The 17,328-nt window shown below is 36.6% G+C and overlaps 3 protein-coding genes across 3 annotated transcripts; 1 reads left to right on the top strand and 2 right to left on the bottom strand.

Moving 5' to 3' along the window:
* Positions 1-1,121: 1,121 nt before the first annotated feature.
* Positions 1,122-2,176, top strand: LOC122015855. Its single transcript, XM_042572919.1, has one exon. It carries the CDS (start codon positions 1,312-1,314, stop codon positions 1,975-1,977), a length of 666 nt encoding a protein of 221 aa, XP_042428853.1. The 5' UTR covers positions 1,122-1,311; the 3' UTR covers positions 1,978-2,176.
* Positions 2,177-2,427: 251 nt separating this feature from the next.
* Positions 2,428-9,990, bottom strand: LOC122016007. The gene is made up of 16 exons (XM_042573138.1): positions 9,697-9,990; positions 9,195-9,289; positions 8,902-9,015; positions 7,957-8,061; positions 7,790-7,861; positions 6,027-6,139; positions 5,820-5,948; positions 5,639-5,707; positions 4,682-4,769; positions 4,509-4,580; positions 4,336-4,436; positions 3,484-3,601; positions 3,336-3,395; positions 3,129-3,239; positions 2,782-2,896; positions 2,428-2,672 (listed from the first exon to the last, which is right to left on the bottom strand). The coding sequence occupies exons 1-15, from the start codon at positions 9,830-9,832 to the stop codon at positions 2,792-2,794; spliced, it is 1,488 nt and encodes a 495-aa protein (XP_042429072.1). The 5' UTR covers positions 9,833-9,990; the 3' UTR covers positions 2,428-2,672; positions 2,782-2,791.
* Positions 9,991-10,680: 690 nt separating this feature from the next.
* LOC122015708 (glycine--tRNA ligase, mitochondrial 1-like) lies at positions 10,681-15,483 on the bottom strand. Its single transcript, XM_042572728.1, has 9 exons — positions 14,958-15,483; positions 14,128-14,510; positions 13,918-14,035; positions 12,848-13,042; positions 12,526-12,750; positions 12,044-12,103; positions 11,803-11,883; positions 11,318-11,723; positions 10,681-11,135 (listed from the first exon to the last, which is right to left on the bottom strand). Exons 1-9 carry the CDS (start codon positions 15,432-15,434, stop codon positions 10,900-10,902), a joined length of 2,181 nt encoding a protein of 726 aa, XP_042428662.1. The 5' UTR covers positions 15,435-15,483; the 3' UTR covers positions 10,681-10,899.
* Positions 15,484-17,328: the final 1,845 nt, after the last annotated feature.

The following is a 17,328-nucleotide window of genomic DNA, read 5'->3' as shown; positions in this document are numbered from 1 at the left end:
CAAGTGAAATTAAAACAACTAATAGATAAGAATCTTTACATGAAACTTGCATTTTCACAAAAGTTGTGTCATACTTTAAATTTAAATTTAAATTTATCAGATAAATTTAAATTCAGAAATCGACTCTAAAATATTCATCTTTCTCTATTTAAATTTTACATTTCTACCGCGCTAATGGGATTGATATAATGTTACGTTGATTTGGTGAAAACGACTGGACAAAGACACTTAATATTTTTATATCCAGAACGGTGCTTCCTATTTCAAACCATTTAAAAAAAAAACAGTTCGATTTATCCTGCATATCTTACCCCAGGAGCTTAAAAAAAAATTGCATCCCGTAAGTATATATATTTATAAATTATCACCTAGACACTAATGATCAATTTCCAACTAATTGAGATTATCATTTGTTATATATATATATATATAATATAAATTTTACTGATCATAACTTTTAACTCGGGATTCAGAATTAAGTTCTGTTAGCAGTTAAGTGTATAAAATTTTAAAATCTATATTTATTATTAGGTACTCATAACCGTTAAATTTTAGGTTAAATCTCAATAGAGCACCTGAATTTTATTATTATTTTTATAATAATTATTTTTATGATATTTAAGATAATGTCGATTTCTTTGGATAGATTTACTTTTCGAGAAAGAGAAAGATCTCATTTCTTTTTGGAATTAAATTTTCATATATTTCTGTTTCTTTTTCTAGCGCATTAGAATTAAATGTAAATTCCATATATTAGGCTATTTTGGCTTCGATAATAACGTAGCTACTCAGGGTCACGCGATTTCAAACAATTGATTAAATTAAAAAGTGCGAACGTTTCAATTTCAAGTCTGGCTTTGTCTTTTACGGAGCTCGATCGGGCGCGGTGGGAGCGGCGGATGCGTGCGGTCTCCCTCGCGAGGAGGACGAAGGGAAAAAGGCTTCGCTGAGACGCGCGCGGTCGGTGCAGTGGTTGCAGTGGCGTTGTCCTCACAATTTAAACTACTCATTATTACATTACCATGGTCCACTCCGCCTAGGCCTAGCTCACTGCTCATATCGTCTCATATCTCCCTATCTCCGATCCTTTCTTCTCCAATATTGTCATCATTTCCCACCGCTAGCTCCGTTTCTCCATTCCACACTCCACCCTCTCACAATATCCGCATCCCTCCCTCCCTCCCTCTATAAGTTACTTCCTTCTCCGCCCACTTTTTCTTGTTTCTCTGTGGGGGGTTTAATTTCTCCTCTTCTGCGAGGTTATTTAATTAACCTCGCAGGGATCAGAAGACAACCCCTCGGGCCAAGATTATGGAGCTCCGCGCCCACGCTGCCACCGCCAAGAAGCTCTGGAATTATCTGCGAGTTGCATTTTTCATGATGAGGAAAGGCTTCGCGTCCAGGCGACGGCTGGCCGTGGAGATGAACCTCCTCATGAAGCGAGGCAAGTCTCTCGGCCGCAGCCTCATCTTCCAAAGCCACCACCACCACCACCGGGCGCCGGGGAAGAATGTCTCCGCCCTCTTCGGTCGCCGGGAGTACGAGTTCTCGTGCAGCAACAGCCCCAACTACCCTGTTTTTTACCACGGCAAGCGCCACCGCCACAGCTACTTCCCCTGCCTGCACGCCGCCGTCGTCTCCGACGACGACGCGACTCCGTGGGCCGCCGTGGTGCCGCCGAGGATCGAGTACTCCCCGCTGCCGGAAAACTTCTTCCTGTCGTCGTCGTCGTCCCAAGATCTCGCGCTGGGGGAGCAGCGCACGCCGCTGCCGTCCGCTTCGTCCCCGTTCTCCGTCCGCGTGATGGACTACCCGTCGGAGTGCGAGGAGGAAGAGGATGGAGGAGAAGGCGAGGTGGACGACGAGGCGGAGGAGTTCATCAAGCGGTTCTACGAGCAGCTGCGATCGCAGAGCCGCGTCGCATTGCTTCAGTACCAGGAAATGGAATACCAACAGATGCTCGCCAGAGGATTATGATCCATCCATCGTCTACATGTACGTAAGTAACGATAATCAAATATGGTTATGCATGCTTCATTATATTTGCAGTGGGGTTAATTTGTGATCTTTAATTAATTATTACTATTACTGCTGCTCTCGCGTGGTGAGAATCGAATGAATAAATGAAATGATGTATGTAAATATCTGTTCGACCATGTGAATCAATCATTATCTACGGGATGTGCCTTGTCGATCGAGAGTTTTGCAGCACATTTCGATCGCATGAGACCCACCCACCGAGCCAGATTGCATCGCACGGCATCTATATATTAAGAGTGTCGCGTCAAGTCACAAGTGTGCTTCGCTTGCCAGCATCGATCGAAGTTGTCATCGTCGATGAGATGGTACGTCACTCGTTTGCATTTTGTTGACGTCCATGATGAGTTATGTGGTTCATTAGGGAAATACCATCTGACAATCATATCATTCATCCGCTCAAATAAATGGGTACCTTTGTTGGCAATAAAAGGTAACCGTATTTCCAATGACAAAAAAAAAATAATTAATTAATCCTTACTGAAACTGAATGCCTCAATCAACAATTAATGTTCTCTATAGATCACCAAACAGTTTGAACTTCTGTAAAATCCATCAATGGGAATCCAGCAACATGCGCCTCCAATGGGGTGAATCTCCATGAAGGAATCTTTTCAGAAAATCTAAGACCAGGACTGCAATAAACATTCAAGAACAATGTGTTAGGGATCTTCCGACAGACCAGTATCATGACATGAAATATGCTAAACGATATTGGAAAATGGAATCGGGAGAGGAGCTTACTCCGGACACATTAATCTTGACTTTGAGTGGCTTTTATTACCAACTCTTCTGTAGTGGGACCTATTATCTCATTGGCTCGTTTCAGTGGAAGGCAGAATATCCTTCCGATGGAGTCCTGAAATAGAAGTTGCAACCAAATGGATACATCACATCAATGTATCGGATCAAGGTGTAATGCATAACATAATGGAGTCAGTATCCAATTATACGTTTGCTGGATGATCATAAAGAATCATCACAGACAATCATCTCAGGTACTTGACATAGAGAAGCTTGACAGAGCTTTAACTGACTGAAAAAACAAGAATCTTGTCAGAAAGGATAAAGTGGGTATTTTGCAATCTTACTCTAGAAACAATTCCAAGTCTCTCCAACTTTTGGACAGCATCTAGAACCTCGAAATTGCATTTCATTCCGAATTCTTCCTCAATGAGTTCTTCGCACCGAATGTCGAGATCCTACATGTAGATCCAAATAGAGTGAAATTTCATATAATTGTACTGTGATGGTATGACATAAAGATGGAAATATGTGAGTATTTAAAGAAATAGAACCTGCATTGTAGCCTTCCCTTGCTCCATCAAAATATAATAAGAAACTATAACCTCTTTGACCTAAATATGTTCAAGAATTCGGTTGATCAGCAAAGAAATGCAATTGTTCTATCAATAAAAGTTATCAAGATTCGTGTATGGAACGTACTTCTTGTTGGATCACATCGTCACACAAGTGTAATAGTGTGCCTCTCCCACTATCCAATTGTTTGTCATACATTGACTGGGTGATTAAGTTCCTGTAAGTCTCCATGTTTTGCTGAAACCTGCAGCATAAATGGAAGTTTAGCATTTGATAAATCAGAAGAAGATATCGACCACAATTTGAAATCAAAATCCCAGTATACTCCAGAAGTTTGGTCAAATATAATAGTTGTTCAGCAATCACGAATGCAATATAGAAAAACATGAACATGAAAACAACTTCATGATAGTAAGCCTCCTTTGCAGAAAGAATTGGCTAATCCATAAAACTGCTAGTATTGTATGGGATGTGTAGCAAAGAAAATGAAAGTAATTTTAAATCATAAAATAGACCTAAAAAAAAAGGAGAGAAATGAAAAAAAAAAAAAAAAACAGATGAGCCTATGCGCTGAATAATTACTTTAGTTAACAGAAAATTGCAAGAATGATTTTGATTTTTGAACTAAAGTCCGTACCAACAGCATGGGCATTCACACAAAAAGCAAATTATACGGGCCACATTAAGAATAGAAAAACTCAGACGGTTTTTAAACATTCCTTGATTTAACTATGCTTTACTGAAACAAAAACAAGCATCAATGCCATTGTACAAACAATATCGAAGCCAAGATTAAGAAAAAAAAAAAAAGTGCAAAAGGTGTATCAGATAATTCCTAGTGTGTAAGCATTATGATGATTGTTAAAAAAAATCTAATTGTGTCTCATCCTAAACAATTCAAGTACAATACAAATGTCCTTATACCAAAAGAAGCAGAGAAAAAAACATATTTTGAGTAAAAGTTGAAGAAGTGCTTACGAAAAATAGACCTTAGCACAATAACCAACAACACCAGAGAGGACAGCAATAACAACCCATATATCAGCTTTGGGCATTTCAAGAGAACTAACAAGAGTAACCTGCAACAGTCAGGATCCAATCTGAATATCATTTCTAGTGTAGAATTCAACTGGTTATTTATTTAGACATACAAGTCCAATTACGACAGAAACAAGAAATTTGACCCAATCCATAGGTGTTAAACCTGGATTTTTCTTTTCAGGCTGCAAAACCAAATAATACGTATCAAATATTGGTCAAAACAGAAATTTGATGCTAAAAATACAAGCGTCTTCCTTTTTTTTCTCAAAAAAAAAATGCTGACCAAAACTAGTTCCATATCTGCCATAGGTATAGTCTTGTAGTGCTTCACAAAAATTCCTCGGTCCATCTTGTCCTTGTCACCAGCCCGTCTGTATAATTTTCCATTACACATAAGGGGTTAGATGTAGATTTATTTCCATGCATAGGGTTATACTTCATAACATGAGACTGGGCTTTCTTTTCAAAAATCAAGTCTGAATTTCATAGAAAAAGAAAGAGTAAATTAGGAAAATGGTACTCAAGGTACGCCCTTCTATAAATTTGGAACACAATTTATTTTGTTCCAAAGTCACCCTTTTGTTTCATCCTGGCATTTCAGCAATCAATTTGATAGTGGGGGACAGAAAGTGACAGGATGACCTAATCAGCATATTTTGGAGTTGAATATTCCTTTTTCTTATTTTCTCAATCAAATTTCATGCTCCTTGATTCTTTTATTTCTTTGTTCTCCTTGTTGACTCTATCTCACTCTCCTTCCTATCCCATCAGATGTAGACTCCACCATCCACCCTCCATATCCACTATGTAGACACAAAACTAACCATTGTCAGTATGGTCAGCCACCAGGCCATTCACATAGGAATGAGGGTTCCAGCTGTTTTGATGCCATGCTCTTGCAGCAAAGGATCCCAGAATAACAGAAAGCGGTTTTGATGGCGATTGAAGGTGGCATTGTCTTGGGCGAAGGTGGTGATGGAAGCATGAGAGAAAGAGAGAGAAGAAGGCCAAGGAAAAACAAGAAAGGTATGAAATTGACTGGATCTATTAAACTATGCTAATTGGGAATCCCAACAAAATGTCTTCCTCTGTGAAATAGATTTGACCTCCAAAATAAAACATTAAGGTAAATTTAAAGATGACAATGGAACAAAAGAAATCTTGTATACCAAATTTAATTAGAAGCAATACCCTGTGGAGTATGGTTGAAATTAACCAGAAAAGAAAAAGGTAGACATACCTATAGACAACAATCATCCTATCAAAAGTAGGCTCCTGTATCATAATCTTCCCAAACAAATTTCGCATGCTTTAACCCACAACGGAAAGACAAGAAAAACAAGCATCAGTTGTAAAACGATGAAGTTTAAAGGAAAAAAAAAAAGAGAAAACAATCATGATACATTATATGAAAACTTTACCTCAGTTCCAAGTTTTCAATCCTAATTCGTTCAACAAACAACTCTTCTGTTTCAGAATTAGGTTCATCTGTTTTTTTGGGATTACTCTGTGGCCTTTTGTCTGCCCTTTTGGTAAACAGCAATTGCAACCTGCACCAATTTTCAGCAGTAGCAAAACCATAAGGTAATTAAGCTAGGGAAGAATGAAGAAACAGAAAATATCAGTACCTTGTTTTCTTAAGGAACCACATCCAAATACGGGAAATGATCATATCAAGTTTCTCCATTACAAAGTAATCAGTTGTTTGATCTATTCCAATGCCACGACGAAAAATTACATACTTCAGAAACAAATAAAAAATCATGAGTGTCTCATAGAAATAAAGATGAATTTAACTTTTACAAAATAATTTATAATAGAAGAGCTAAAAATTTGTGAAATAATTTTTCATCACATTCAAAAAATGAGAGACTACCAAGATTTTCAAAGCATTTCTAATCAAATACAAGCTTCAGCACTAGAGCAGCATGCACAAGAAAAATATTAAATCTACAAAAGTTGGTTGAATCTCTCCATTTTGTGTTAAGGATCATAATTTAAAACTCATACAAACACAGGAGTTAAGTGTAGCCTAGGAACCAAAGTAGATTGAAACGAAGATGCTGTCTTCGTGTCCCAGATCCTCATGCTAATGGGATCTTCTTCCTCATGCTACCAAGTAGCCAATGGACTAGAAGAGAGGTGGTTGAATTCTGCATAGTGTCTCCATATGAAATGTGATAATATGTTGTGATTAACCTCCAGATCTTGCCAAATGGATGGAACTCATAACCCACTATCACTACAAATTCCATGTCAATTTTCAGTAACAACTCCAAAAGCCACTGCTAACCGTTTGCAAACAGTTGTACAACAAAAATGACAGCAATTCACTTCCAAATGCTCAACTATTCACAATATGCCAACACATCTAATGCTCTCAATCCCTTCCAGCGCCACAAGCTGCAACATCGCAAGCAATATGCAATCTTGCAATAACTGATAAGAAGCTAGCACACACAATGCGAAAACCCTATGCAACCAAGTGCCAGGCAGTGCTGATTGCAATCTGGACAAGTAGCCATAAGCAGCAGCAACCATGAGATGTGCCACTTCTTTGGGATAAACAAGGGCTGTAGCTGGCTGCTATTCCTATGAGCAATTTCTAGGAGCTTTAAGCAACAGCTTAAGCAACAGGGTGCAGGAGGTTTCTCATCACATTACTTTGATGCAGTCCTTCTTTGATGATGCTCTGTGTGCTCCTAAGAGCTGGGTGATGATCATGAATATACCAGTCTACCTATTGTTCATTTGTTTGTTATTGCCAATGTCCTTTACCTATGTTTTGATAGGTTCCCTTTGGAGCATTTATTTGGTGGATCAGGATGAAGAACCTGACCTTCCATATATTACACATGGCGACTGCAAACTAACCTGATTGTATTAATTTCTTTACTAACTATGATCAGAGAAAACCCTGGCACATTTTTGCATCAATCCACTATGTAAGTAGATCATTTGAAGTGAACTCGAAGCTTACTAGTGAGATGCCCAAAAAAGTTATGTATTCATATGCTACAACTATATGAAAAACATGCAATAGAGAACAATGAACAAGATTATTGGAATTGTTCCTTATTAAGCAATTTAAATAAACTGTAAAGCAAGCCTACAAAATTCAAAGATTATTCAAATAGCACTACATATCTGGGAAGCAGAAATTTGTAAATGAATTCTATGAATTATGACGTATAATCTATGACATTTGAAATTTGGATAGAAAATGGCACTATTTAAGGAAAAAAGTATCATATTTTTTCCTCCAAAACAGTTGTCCAGATCAGGATATACTAAGATATACTGTCTTTGCCAAAGAGGATCAAGAGGTTCATGAAATAAAAAGGAAACTGTAGTATCACATGTTGGCGTAACAAGAAAGCTATAGTAATACCTTGTCTGAAAATTCTGGAAGATTATCATGATGGTGCTCTTTAAAATACCTTGATAAAAGATGTTTGTCGAGCTACAATAACAAATATCGGTTTGATTTGTGAGCAAAACCGCTTGAACAAAGATGCATAAAAAATGCATTTTCTTCATAATCTATGCATTACTAACCTTGGACTCATCGACTTTGATTGGTAGGTTCAACAAGTACTGTCCACTATGTGCAACATCAATTTCCTCGTCAGTTACTATTTTGAAATTGCTCTTTTCCATTACCTGCATTTCAATATGAGGATAATAGAATATATTGGAATCAAGTAGAATCAAATGCCATTTGTATCAAGGAATTGTCAGATAACCCGGCTATTAATTACAAAATAATCCATTTTCTTGACTAGATCATGATTTATCTAGGTAATTCATATGATACAAAATGAATTAAATACTCTTTAACAATATAAATGGCCAAATAAATAAACCAGATTAGGTTTGTATATTGTTTATTTATTTTGATGTTTCAGTTGTCCTTGGTCTATTTTGCCTGATTTTATTATAAAATCTTGTATAGTATTTGGCACATTGTGAAGATAGATCATTGGATAAATAGAATTTCTCCGGTCCTAATGGCCAACAAAATTTCTCCTATTCCCGCCTCTTCTATCTATGGTCACATGATCAGCAACTGAGGTATATTACTTATATTGCATCACCTAATCCAGCAGATCAAGTCTTTATATTCCTTAAGCAAATTAAGGATTACATTTCTATTTAAAAGCATAAAGAAGGTAGGAGGAAAAAGGTTTTCTGTTATATATGTGCAAACTTTTACTCTTGACATCAACCAACTAAGAATACTTTGTGATAAAATCATTCTTCACCAAATTGTAACAACCCATTATCTTAACAGGAAAAACGAACTCCTTTAAATTGCTAATGGCCAACTTCCAAGTCAATATAAAACATCTTATGATATGCAAGCACTTCATAATGTCAAATGCTCATAGCTCAAAGGTGCTATCAATTGTGTTAGTTTTAATAATTCAGGTACTCTATCTAACAGATAACATAATCATGAACTTGATGCATTTCATATGGAGATTTATAGTTACAACTCACCTGAAAGAAATATGTCAAGAAATTTTGCTCAAGAATATTAATTTCTTCAGATGTTAAATTCTGCTGCTCCAATCTCTTGTCACCATGAACAGGATCAAACAGGGAATACAGTTGCTGGCAGGATAAAATTATCTTTCAATATTGAAGTAGATATGTTTAGAATGATCAATTAGACATTTAATTATTGTCATGGGATGAAGAATAAAAAGAGGATGATAATAATAGGACGTCCATGAGATACAATCAAAAACCTGAAAAACAATTTTCTCAGTATGTAACTGTTGCGAACATACCATCAGGTCTTCAAACTGAAGAAGATACCAAGCTCTAATAGTGTACTCAATTCTCTTACTAAGCTTCAAAAATTCTGTCCGATCAGAAACGTGCTCTGCGAGAGAAAGTCATGTCAAGGTGGCCGAATAGATCGACGAGATAATGAACAAGATTAGAAAATAAAATATAAACAAAGTATAGAACACAGAGTTATACTAGGAGATAGTGTAGCATATAATTCATAGAGCAGGCTATATAATTCTGCAAGAGCAATCAAACCCAACACTATCGAGTTATATCTCCCGTATCCTTATTCCTAATTTCTGCTCACAATTTAGTCCATTGTCCAAAAGATCTTGATCATCATGAATAATGGAGATTCAAACTCTTTTTTTTTTCATCATCAAACAGACCTACAATGCAGATCAACAAAAGGGGGGGAAAGCACCTCGAACACTTGCAAACTAGGTAATTCACACGCTTTAGATGAGAGTTAAGAAGGAAAGAGGAGAAGTGAAGCACCAATGAGATCGGCGAGCCTCATGACTAACTTAGGCTTGAGGATGGGAATGACGGATTCGCGCTCCAGCCGGATCACATCGTCGCTCCGGCAGCTGCTCTGCGGCTCGCCTGTGCCGCCTCTTCCTCCTCCTTGCATTGGCTCAAAGAGATCTGCGGAGAAAGGATTCAGCTGGGGCTCTTTTAGGGCTATCCGATTGAGGAATAGGAAGAGAACGAAAGAAAGCAACGAAGGGACGGGCGGGCATAGCAATGATTAGAGCGGCATCCGGAACGGCCCTTCTTAATTAGTGGAACAGAAGGAAGGTAGAGAGTGTAAACCATATAAAATTAATTAAATATAAATGAAGAAAACATCCAAATTGTTTTTTTTAAAAAAATAAATTGATGTGCGATCTGTCAAAACATGCCATTTTTAGTTATAAATTATTTTTTTTTAAATCTAAATTTTATTTTTTAAACGAGTTCATTTTAATGAAAACATCAACCACATGCGGGTTAAAAAATTAGCTTGTTTGCTTTACATTAATTATTGAAATGTAAGATAATTTGTAAATCATTTCACATTTACTTTAATTATTATGGGTTTCTAAATACTGTAAGTAAAAGAATTTATTTTTATAAAAATACGTTAGCAAGAAGTTAAAAAAAGTCAATTTAGATTTTTTAAATATTATAAAACAACTTACAATTTTAAAATTTAAAAAGAAATGTTTTTTTTTAAATAGGAAGACAAGTAGTCATATATTTGCCTTTATTTTTAAAATATGATGTGCAGAATGAGATGCCTCATCTCCGTGCCAGATGAGATCCTCTGTCCCCAAAATGCTGTGTCCCCATGTCTCAGCGTCGATCGGACGGCTATGATATTTTCATGATGTACACTGCATTCTTGAGATGTGATTTAGTCCGTCCGATCGGCGCTGGAACATGGGGACACAGCATTTTGGGGACAGAGGATCTCATCTCCGTGCTGAAACAGCCTGAAACACTCAACTGTAATGCAGTCTATCTGTTAAGGAACGACATGTTCAAAATGCTACATAGTTAGAATTTTTAAATGACATAAGGAGGGCTAAATGATTAAATAATCCACAATTTAGTCGATTCTTTGATGCAATTATTGAAATACTGAACTGTAAAATGAAAGCTTAAAACCCTTGTGGGAATAAAAACTAAGATGTCATGTGTTGAATTCAGTATGGTTCATTCCTCATTGGATTGCGCGGCGACATGGGCTGGATACCTCCCCGTAATATCAGACCAGGTGCTTTGCCCATCTGCCACTTCCTTCACCACCGATGCCACCTCGTCGATGCTAACACGGATCTGCTCCTTGCTATCCCTTTCCCGGATCGTCACACTATCAGTTGAATCAACAGTTACTGCAAAAGGTACGCCAATTTCATCGGTCCTGGCATACCGCTTTCCGATAGATGTGCCTGTAAAAAAACCCGGTGAACAAATGCTCAATTCATTCTGCTGAGCAATGAAAGTTAACAAATCATATAAAAGTGCACAGTATGAATCATCCATCGAGAACATGTACCAATTGTAAAGAAAAGGATACTGCATTAGTGTGGTGCAACAGAAGACAAAGATTATCATTCTTTAAGAAACATACCTGTGATGTCAATAATATGAGAAACCCCAGCTGCTGTCAAAGATTTTGCTATGATTTTAGCGACATCATCAAATTTTGCAGTTTTAATTAGTGGGAAAACAGTGCATTTGATGGGTGCCACTAGAGGAGGAAAACGGAAGACATTTAGTTGTTCCTCCACTGATTTGCTTGGCCGTGTGTAGAAAGAATGCTCAAAAAGACAATATATTATCCGGCCAATACCAAAAGATGGCTCAATAACAGAGGGTGTGAAAACCCTTTGATGTTCCTTCTTCTTTTCAATGCTAATTGCGACCATTTTCTTTGTTATGACAACAGCTTTCCCCAGAGTACAAACATAGAACTCTACCTCGCCTTTAGATTCCAAAGAAGCTTTCATTTCCAGTGCTTCCTTTTCATTCATAGCCTGTCGTAGTGCCGCATAAATAAATAACAAATTCAATGACCATACAAGGACAAATTTTCAATGGGAAATTCAAGTTTACCTCCAGTGCTTCGACCACCATCTTTTGGTTGCCTTTAAATGAGAGACCAAGTTCTTTTTTTGATGGCACAATAACAAGTTTCTAAATTAAAAGTGAACAAGAACAGACACTATCAGAAAAAGAGAAAAAAAGAGCCATAAATAAATAGAGAAAGAATGAATAGTAGCACAACATTTGCAGGCAAGGAATAGATCATAACGGAGAAATAAACTACAAAGCATAGTCAGGCATAGGAACTTGCCTCTATTTCTCTAGGTTCTGAGAATTTTTCATGAGCAACCAAAGGGACACCACTTTTTTCCTGTTAATCAAATGGAATTATTCAATTTCAATAACAGTCCACATAATTTCTAGATATAACAAAGTATATCGAGAATGAGCATATTTGCCGGACTATAGTACAATAACAAGAGACAATAGAAATATGACTTGGAACAGTTTAAACAGATGCTTGGCAAAAGGGCAAAAGCTGAAGGGAGATTTAGATAATTAACTTAGTTCGGCATGATATGGAGTCGCATGTAAGAAAAAAAAATACTTTCTAAATGTAATTAAATGCAGGAAAGATGTTTCTTTTCATGTTTGCCTGGACAAGTTTTGTATCTTTAGTTACTTTCTAGTGTCCTGCTTCTGAAATGCTTTTAGAGAATGTGAAGGTTTTAAAATAAAAGTACAGTTTCTGAGTACTAAATGCAAATGGGGTGATAAAAGTTTCCATCTCACCGAATGAGCCCGTAAATCATATGCAGATCTATCAGCAATTCCAACACATTCAATCCAGCCATAAGAACATTCGATCTCTGCATCCCAACAGTCAGCTGCATAGTGAGCCATCTCATTTGGCAAATGCTGCCTGAAACGTAATCGTTCTTTATCGATTCCAAGGCGTGTTAGAAAGAGGTACACCCTCCCAATAAAGTAGCCAAGTGTTTCATTGTTGACAATTCCCTAACAAGTATAAACAATTTCCAAAGAGACTCAACAGCCATGGCAGTAAAAATATAGAGAAGGAGAAGAGTGGAAAGAACATAGGCAAAGAACCAACCTTGGAAACTGCCTCGCCAAGTATAATGGGTATTGCTGACTCCCCTGCCATTTGCTCCCTTCTAGGGAACATCAAAAACTCCAAGTTGGCAACATCAATGAATTTTGAATGTGACTTGTCTTCTGGATCCACAAAATGCTCAATCTCTGCTAATGTAAATTCACGGACTCTGAGAAGACCTTGCCGAGGTGAAATCTGCAATGTTGAAATTGGTTCAAGACGACAACCATTGAATACCTTACGCCATGACCAAAAACACATTTTACACTCTTTTGTATTTATAAGGATGAAAATGAAGGAAGACAATCAATGAGAAGTAGAGGCTAACTTATTAGGAATTAAGTGATACATCAACAAAATGTGATGTGATGTATCCCATTAAAACAACCTACATTTCAAAAGTGAATTTAAAGAATGTCTGTTCATTTTCATGTAAGACTTAATTCATCTGGTTTCATTTAATTGTTTTTTTTTCCTCAACAAAAGTATGACAAAATAACTTTTCCTTTACATTTTTTTTAAATTCTTTCATCTTGGTTTAATTATTTGTGAAAGGACTGGATATTATTCTTCTAATTCATTTATTAAAAAAAATTTGAGACAGTGTTTTACAGATTAACATTCTGAAGAGGCATGTCCTCATAACTGAAAATTGAAAATGTTGATATGGAAAGTTCAATTTCAAAAAGTTCAGAGATTCCTTAACAAAATGTTCACAACCTCCCATTTGCTAAGAATAGCAAATATAGTGCAAAAAAAAATGTGGCTACTATAAACTTAAAATGATTCATCCCAATCGACATTTTTAAGACTACGCATTTCTCAGTGATGATATTGTCATTGGGGGTTAGCTTTGCATTCCAAAAAGTGATTAGCTGATCAGGGAGTCAGTGTCCCAATGCTGAAGTCACCGGTTTGAAATTATTTCTTCTATAATGGGACTAATAATTATATCAAAAAACAGTATGCAATTCACTTTCAACATGACAATGATCAGCAATTAAGTTAATCTCCTGTACTAAAGTTCCTATATCCAGATGGAAGGAGAAAATAATGCAATAATAACCAACCTCATTTCTAAATGCTTGACCAATCTGAGCTGCTGCAAATGGAAGTTTGTTACCATTATAATAGTACAAATCCTTGAAGTTCACAAAGATCCCTTGAGCAGTTTCTGGCCTCATATATCTATAAACACAGTACACATTAACGCGATATTGAAAATTATTAATTAATTTTTAATCAAATGTCAATCTGTAATTATTTTAAATTCATCTGACCCGGGCAAAATACCAGATGGGCCAATGGAAGTCTGAAACATGAGATTAAAGGGGTAAGGATCAGAAAGTGTGTTTTTGGTGTCTGGTGCTGTGATCCCATAATCTTTAAGCTTCGCACCTAATTCCTCTGCAGAGAAATCGTCTAACATTGCTAGAACATGCTTAAGCTCTGCAGCCTGCTCAGCTGATAATGCGAGATCCTTCTCGAGCTTCTGTTTGCAGTAGTCCTTGAGTAAGTGGTCAGCTCGATAACATGTGCCTGTTTTCTCATCCTTTACCATTAGATCAGTGAACTTATCAACATGTCCAGATGCCTTAAGAACAACTTCAGGCGTGACACAGGGGCAGTCAACCTCCAACATATTCTCCTCAAGGACAAAATGCTACAATGAATAGAAAAAGAAAAAACAAACGAGGTAAATTCAGAGCACAGCAAACCTTGAACTCCGATAGTGAAAAAAGATGCTTATAATCCTCCAACTGATAGTCATAAAAACAATAGATGCACAAACAAGTGTGCACAGCAGAGAAGAAAGGTAACCAAAAAAACAGTAATCTATTACAAGTGTAAGCCCATAGTAAATCTTGCACACAAAAAAAAAAAAATAGTTATAGATATATGAATTCTATCATGACATACAAAAAATGATTGAACGTGACTTTATTGTTAGTTGTTACACATAGATCAAATAAAACAGCTGTCCTACTAATTTTCCTTTTAAATTTCAGTCAGACGACCATAATTCTACATGGTATATAATCGATCAACGTACATATACCTAAATATAGACAGATAGCGAATATAATTACGTAAACGAACGATTATTTACCTGGCGCCAGAAGGTGAGCACGTTAGACTTAACGGCGCAGCCAGGAGGGCCGTAGTCATAAAGGCCAGCGACGCCGCGATAGATCTTGAAGGAGGGGATGTAAAAGAGCCGTCTTTCGAGCGTGTTGACAACAGCCTGGCGGAACGCCTCCCTGCTGCAGGCGGCGGACGCGTTGCCATTTCTACTGACAGCGGCTTGGAGCTGTCTGGCGGCGGCTCCGGCCTCCACCTTGAGGGCCTTGAGGCATTCGACAGCGGCGTCGATTTCGGGCTTGACGGCGCCGGGGCGGGCCTTGAGGGCGCGTACGGCCTCGGCCTGGGCATCGACAGTGGCCTGCTTCTCAGCAAGCGCTAATCGGAGCGATTCCTCGGAGGCAGCCATGGGAGAGGAGGATGCGGAGGAGAGGTGGAGGCGGCGGAGGGTTTTGGTCGGGACGAAGGACTTAGAAACAGCGGAGGCGAGTAATGCGAAACGCATACAAACGGGAGTGCGGTCGCTTTGTGGTGCAACTAAAATGAAGTTTGTTCCGCTGCGGAACTGGTCCGTCTTCATATGATCTCACCTCACCACATAGCTAGCATAAACAGGGACAGAAAAATATAAAACAAATACTAACAGAATTAATATAATAAAATTTATTTTCTAAATATTAAAATAGCATTTGAGAGAGAGAGAAAAAAAAGAAAAGATTGAATAATAAAAATAGATATTTAAGAATAAATAATATAAAATAAAGATAGAATAAATTATAAAAAAAATAATATATTATATATTGAAAAATAAATATTTAAATTTAATAAAATAATTTTTCTATCTTGAATTTTGAATTTGGGATAGAAACATGAGAGGATGTTCTTTGACCCCATGATAATGAATTGAAATCCTCTGTCCTTAAAATGATATGTTCTCATGTTTCTTTATCGATCGGACAGTTATGATATTCTCGTGATGTGTACTATATTCTTAAGATATTATTAAATCCGTCCCATCGATGAGGAAATATGAAAACATGTCATTTTAGGAACAAAGAATCTTAACTCCATGTGAACATATATACATGTCACTATATCATGATATAAAGTAGTATAGTTGTAGCACCGAACTGAATCAACTCACACATAGAGTTGATATCGAGAATAATGGATCACGACTCACGAGGATAACTATCTGAGGGGCAATTAGGTCACAATATTTACATGAGGGAGTTAAAGTAAATAAAACTTTGCATGCAGGGAGTGGAAACAAAGTTTTGTATGAGTGGGGATTGCATGCAAAATTCAAGTTGTCATTGGGGATTTTTCTCTACTTTACCTAAATTCAAGTGAAAATTTACATGCAGTCCCCATTAGCAAACACAACTTTGTATGCACTCCCTATTGGCAAAATTTTTTGTTTTCACTCCCTAGTCTAATATACTTACCTAATTGCCCCTGATATTTTAAGTATAAAAAATCTAAAAATGAATATAAATCCTCTTAAATTCAGTACATTAAAACTAGAATCTAGTATATTTTCTATCAAATTGAGTACGATTCTTTTTTCACCTCAATTGGATGGAAAATATACTAGATTTTCTTTAAATAGTACTCAATTGGATGAAAAATATACTAGATTTTCTTTAAATGATACTCAATTGGATAAAAAATATACTAGATTTTTTTCAAATGATACTGAATTTAAGAGAAATTATATTAAATAGGAAAAAAATCATACTCAATTAAATAGAAAATATACTTGATTCTAGTTTAAAATGCTGAATTTAATAGAAATTATACTCATTTTTAGACTTTTATACCTAAAAAATATAAAGGACAATTTTAATAGAAAATATACTCGAATATACTAGATTTTATTTAAATGATACTCAATTGGATAGAAAATATACTCATTTTTGGACCTTTTGTACCTAAAAATCTGAGGGGCAATTAGGTCACAATATTTGCATGAGGGAGTTAAAGTAAATAAAACTTTGCATGGGAGTGGAAACAAAGTTTTTTATGAGTGGGGATTGCATGTAAAATTCAAGTTGTCATTGGGGATTTTTCTCTACTTTACCGAAGGATCTTCGTACACAGATTAAACAAAGAGGAATTTTATTACTTGAAAGTTGAAAAACTACAATGAAAATTGCATCTCTTCGGCCTTCACCCTAAATAAAATTAGAAGTAAATTACAAAAATTAAGGAAAACAACAATCCTACCTTTACAAGGACTTAACCAAACTAGGTGATAAATCAAATAACAAAATTTAAAACAGCCCAGGTTAACTAAACTTATATCAAAACTCTCCTAACATCCTTAACAGGACAATTGCCACCTTGAAGACCACCTTTAAAGACTTATTCTCACAGAGTACCAAACGAGACTTTTA

The sequence above is a fragment of the Zingiber officinale genome, chromosome 8B (assembly GCF_018446385.1).
Source record: "Zingiber officinale cultivar Zhangliang chromosome 8B, Zo_v1.1, whole genome shotgun sequence".
Taxonomy (NCBI): Eukaryota; Viridiplantae; Streptophyta; class Magnoliopsida; order Zingiberales; family Zingiberaceae; genus Zingiber; species Zingiber officinale.
This window is presented reverse-complemented; position numbering and strand designations above follow the sequence as displayed.

Bases quoted from the DNA above. Each gene is read 5' to 3' on its own strand.
- LOC122015855 (XM_042572919.1), top strand. From the start codon at position 1,312: ATGGAGCTCCGCGCCCACGCTGCCACCGCCAAGAAGCTCTGGAATTAT.
- LOC122016007 (XM_042573138.1), bottom strand. From the start codon at position 9,832: ATGCAAGGAGGAGGAAGAGGCGGCACAGGCGAGCCGCAGAGCAGCTGC. The intron at 9,016-9,194 runs GTATGTTCGCAA...TTATCCTGCCAG, and splicing joins TTCAGTTTGAAGACCTGATG to CAACTGTATTCCCTGTTTGA. The intron at 3,396-3,483 runs GTACGTTCCATA...GAACATATTTAG, and splicing joins ACGATGTGATCCAACAAGAA to GTCAAAGAGGTTATAGTTTC.
- LOC122015708 (XM_042572728.1), bottom strand. From the start codon at position 15,434: ATGCGTTTCGCATTACTCGCCTCCGCTGTTTCTAAGTCCTTCGTCCCG. The intron at 14,511-14,957 runs GTAAATAATCGT...TATTCATTGTAG, and splicing joins TGCTCACCTTCTGGCGCCAG to CATTTTGTCCTTGAGGAGAA. The intron at 12,104-12,525 runs GTGAGATGGAAA...TTTGATTAACAG, and splicing joins ATGATTTACGGGCTCATTCG to GAAAAAAGTGGTGTCCCTTT.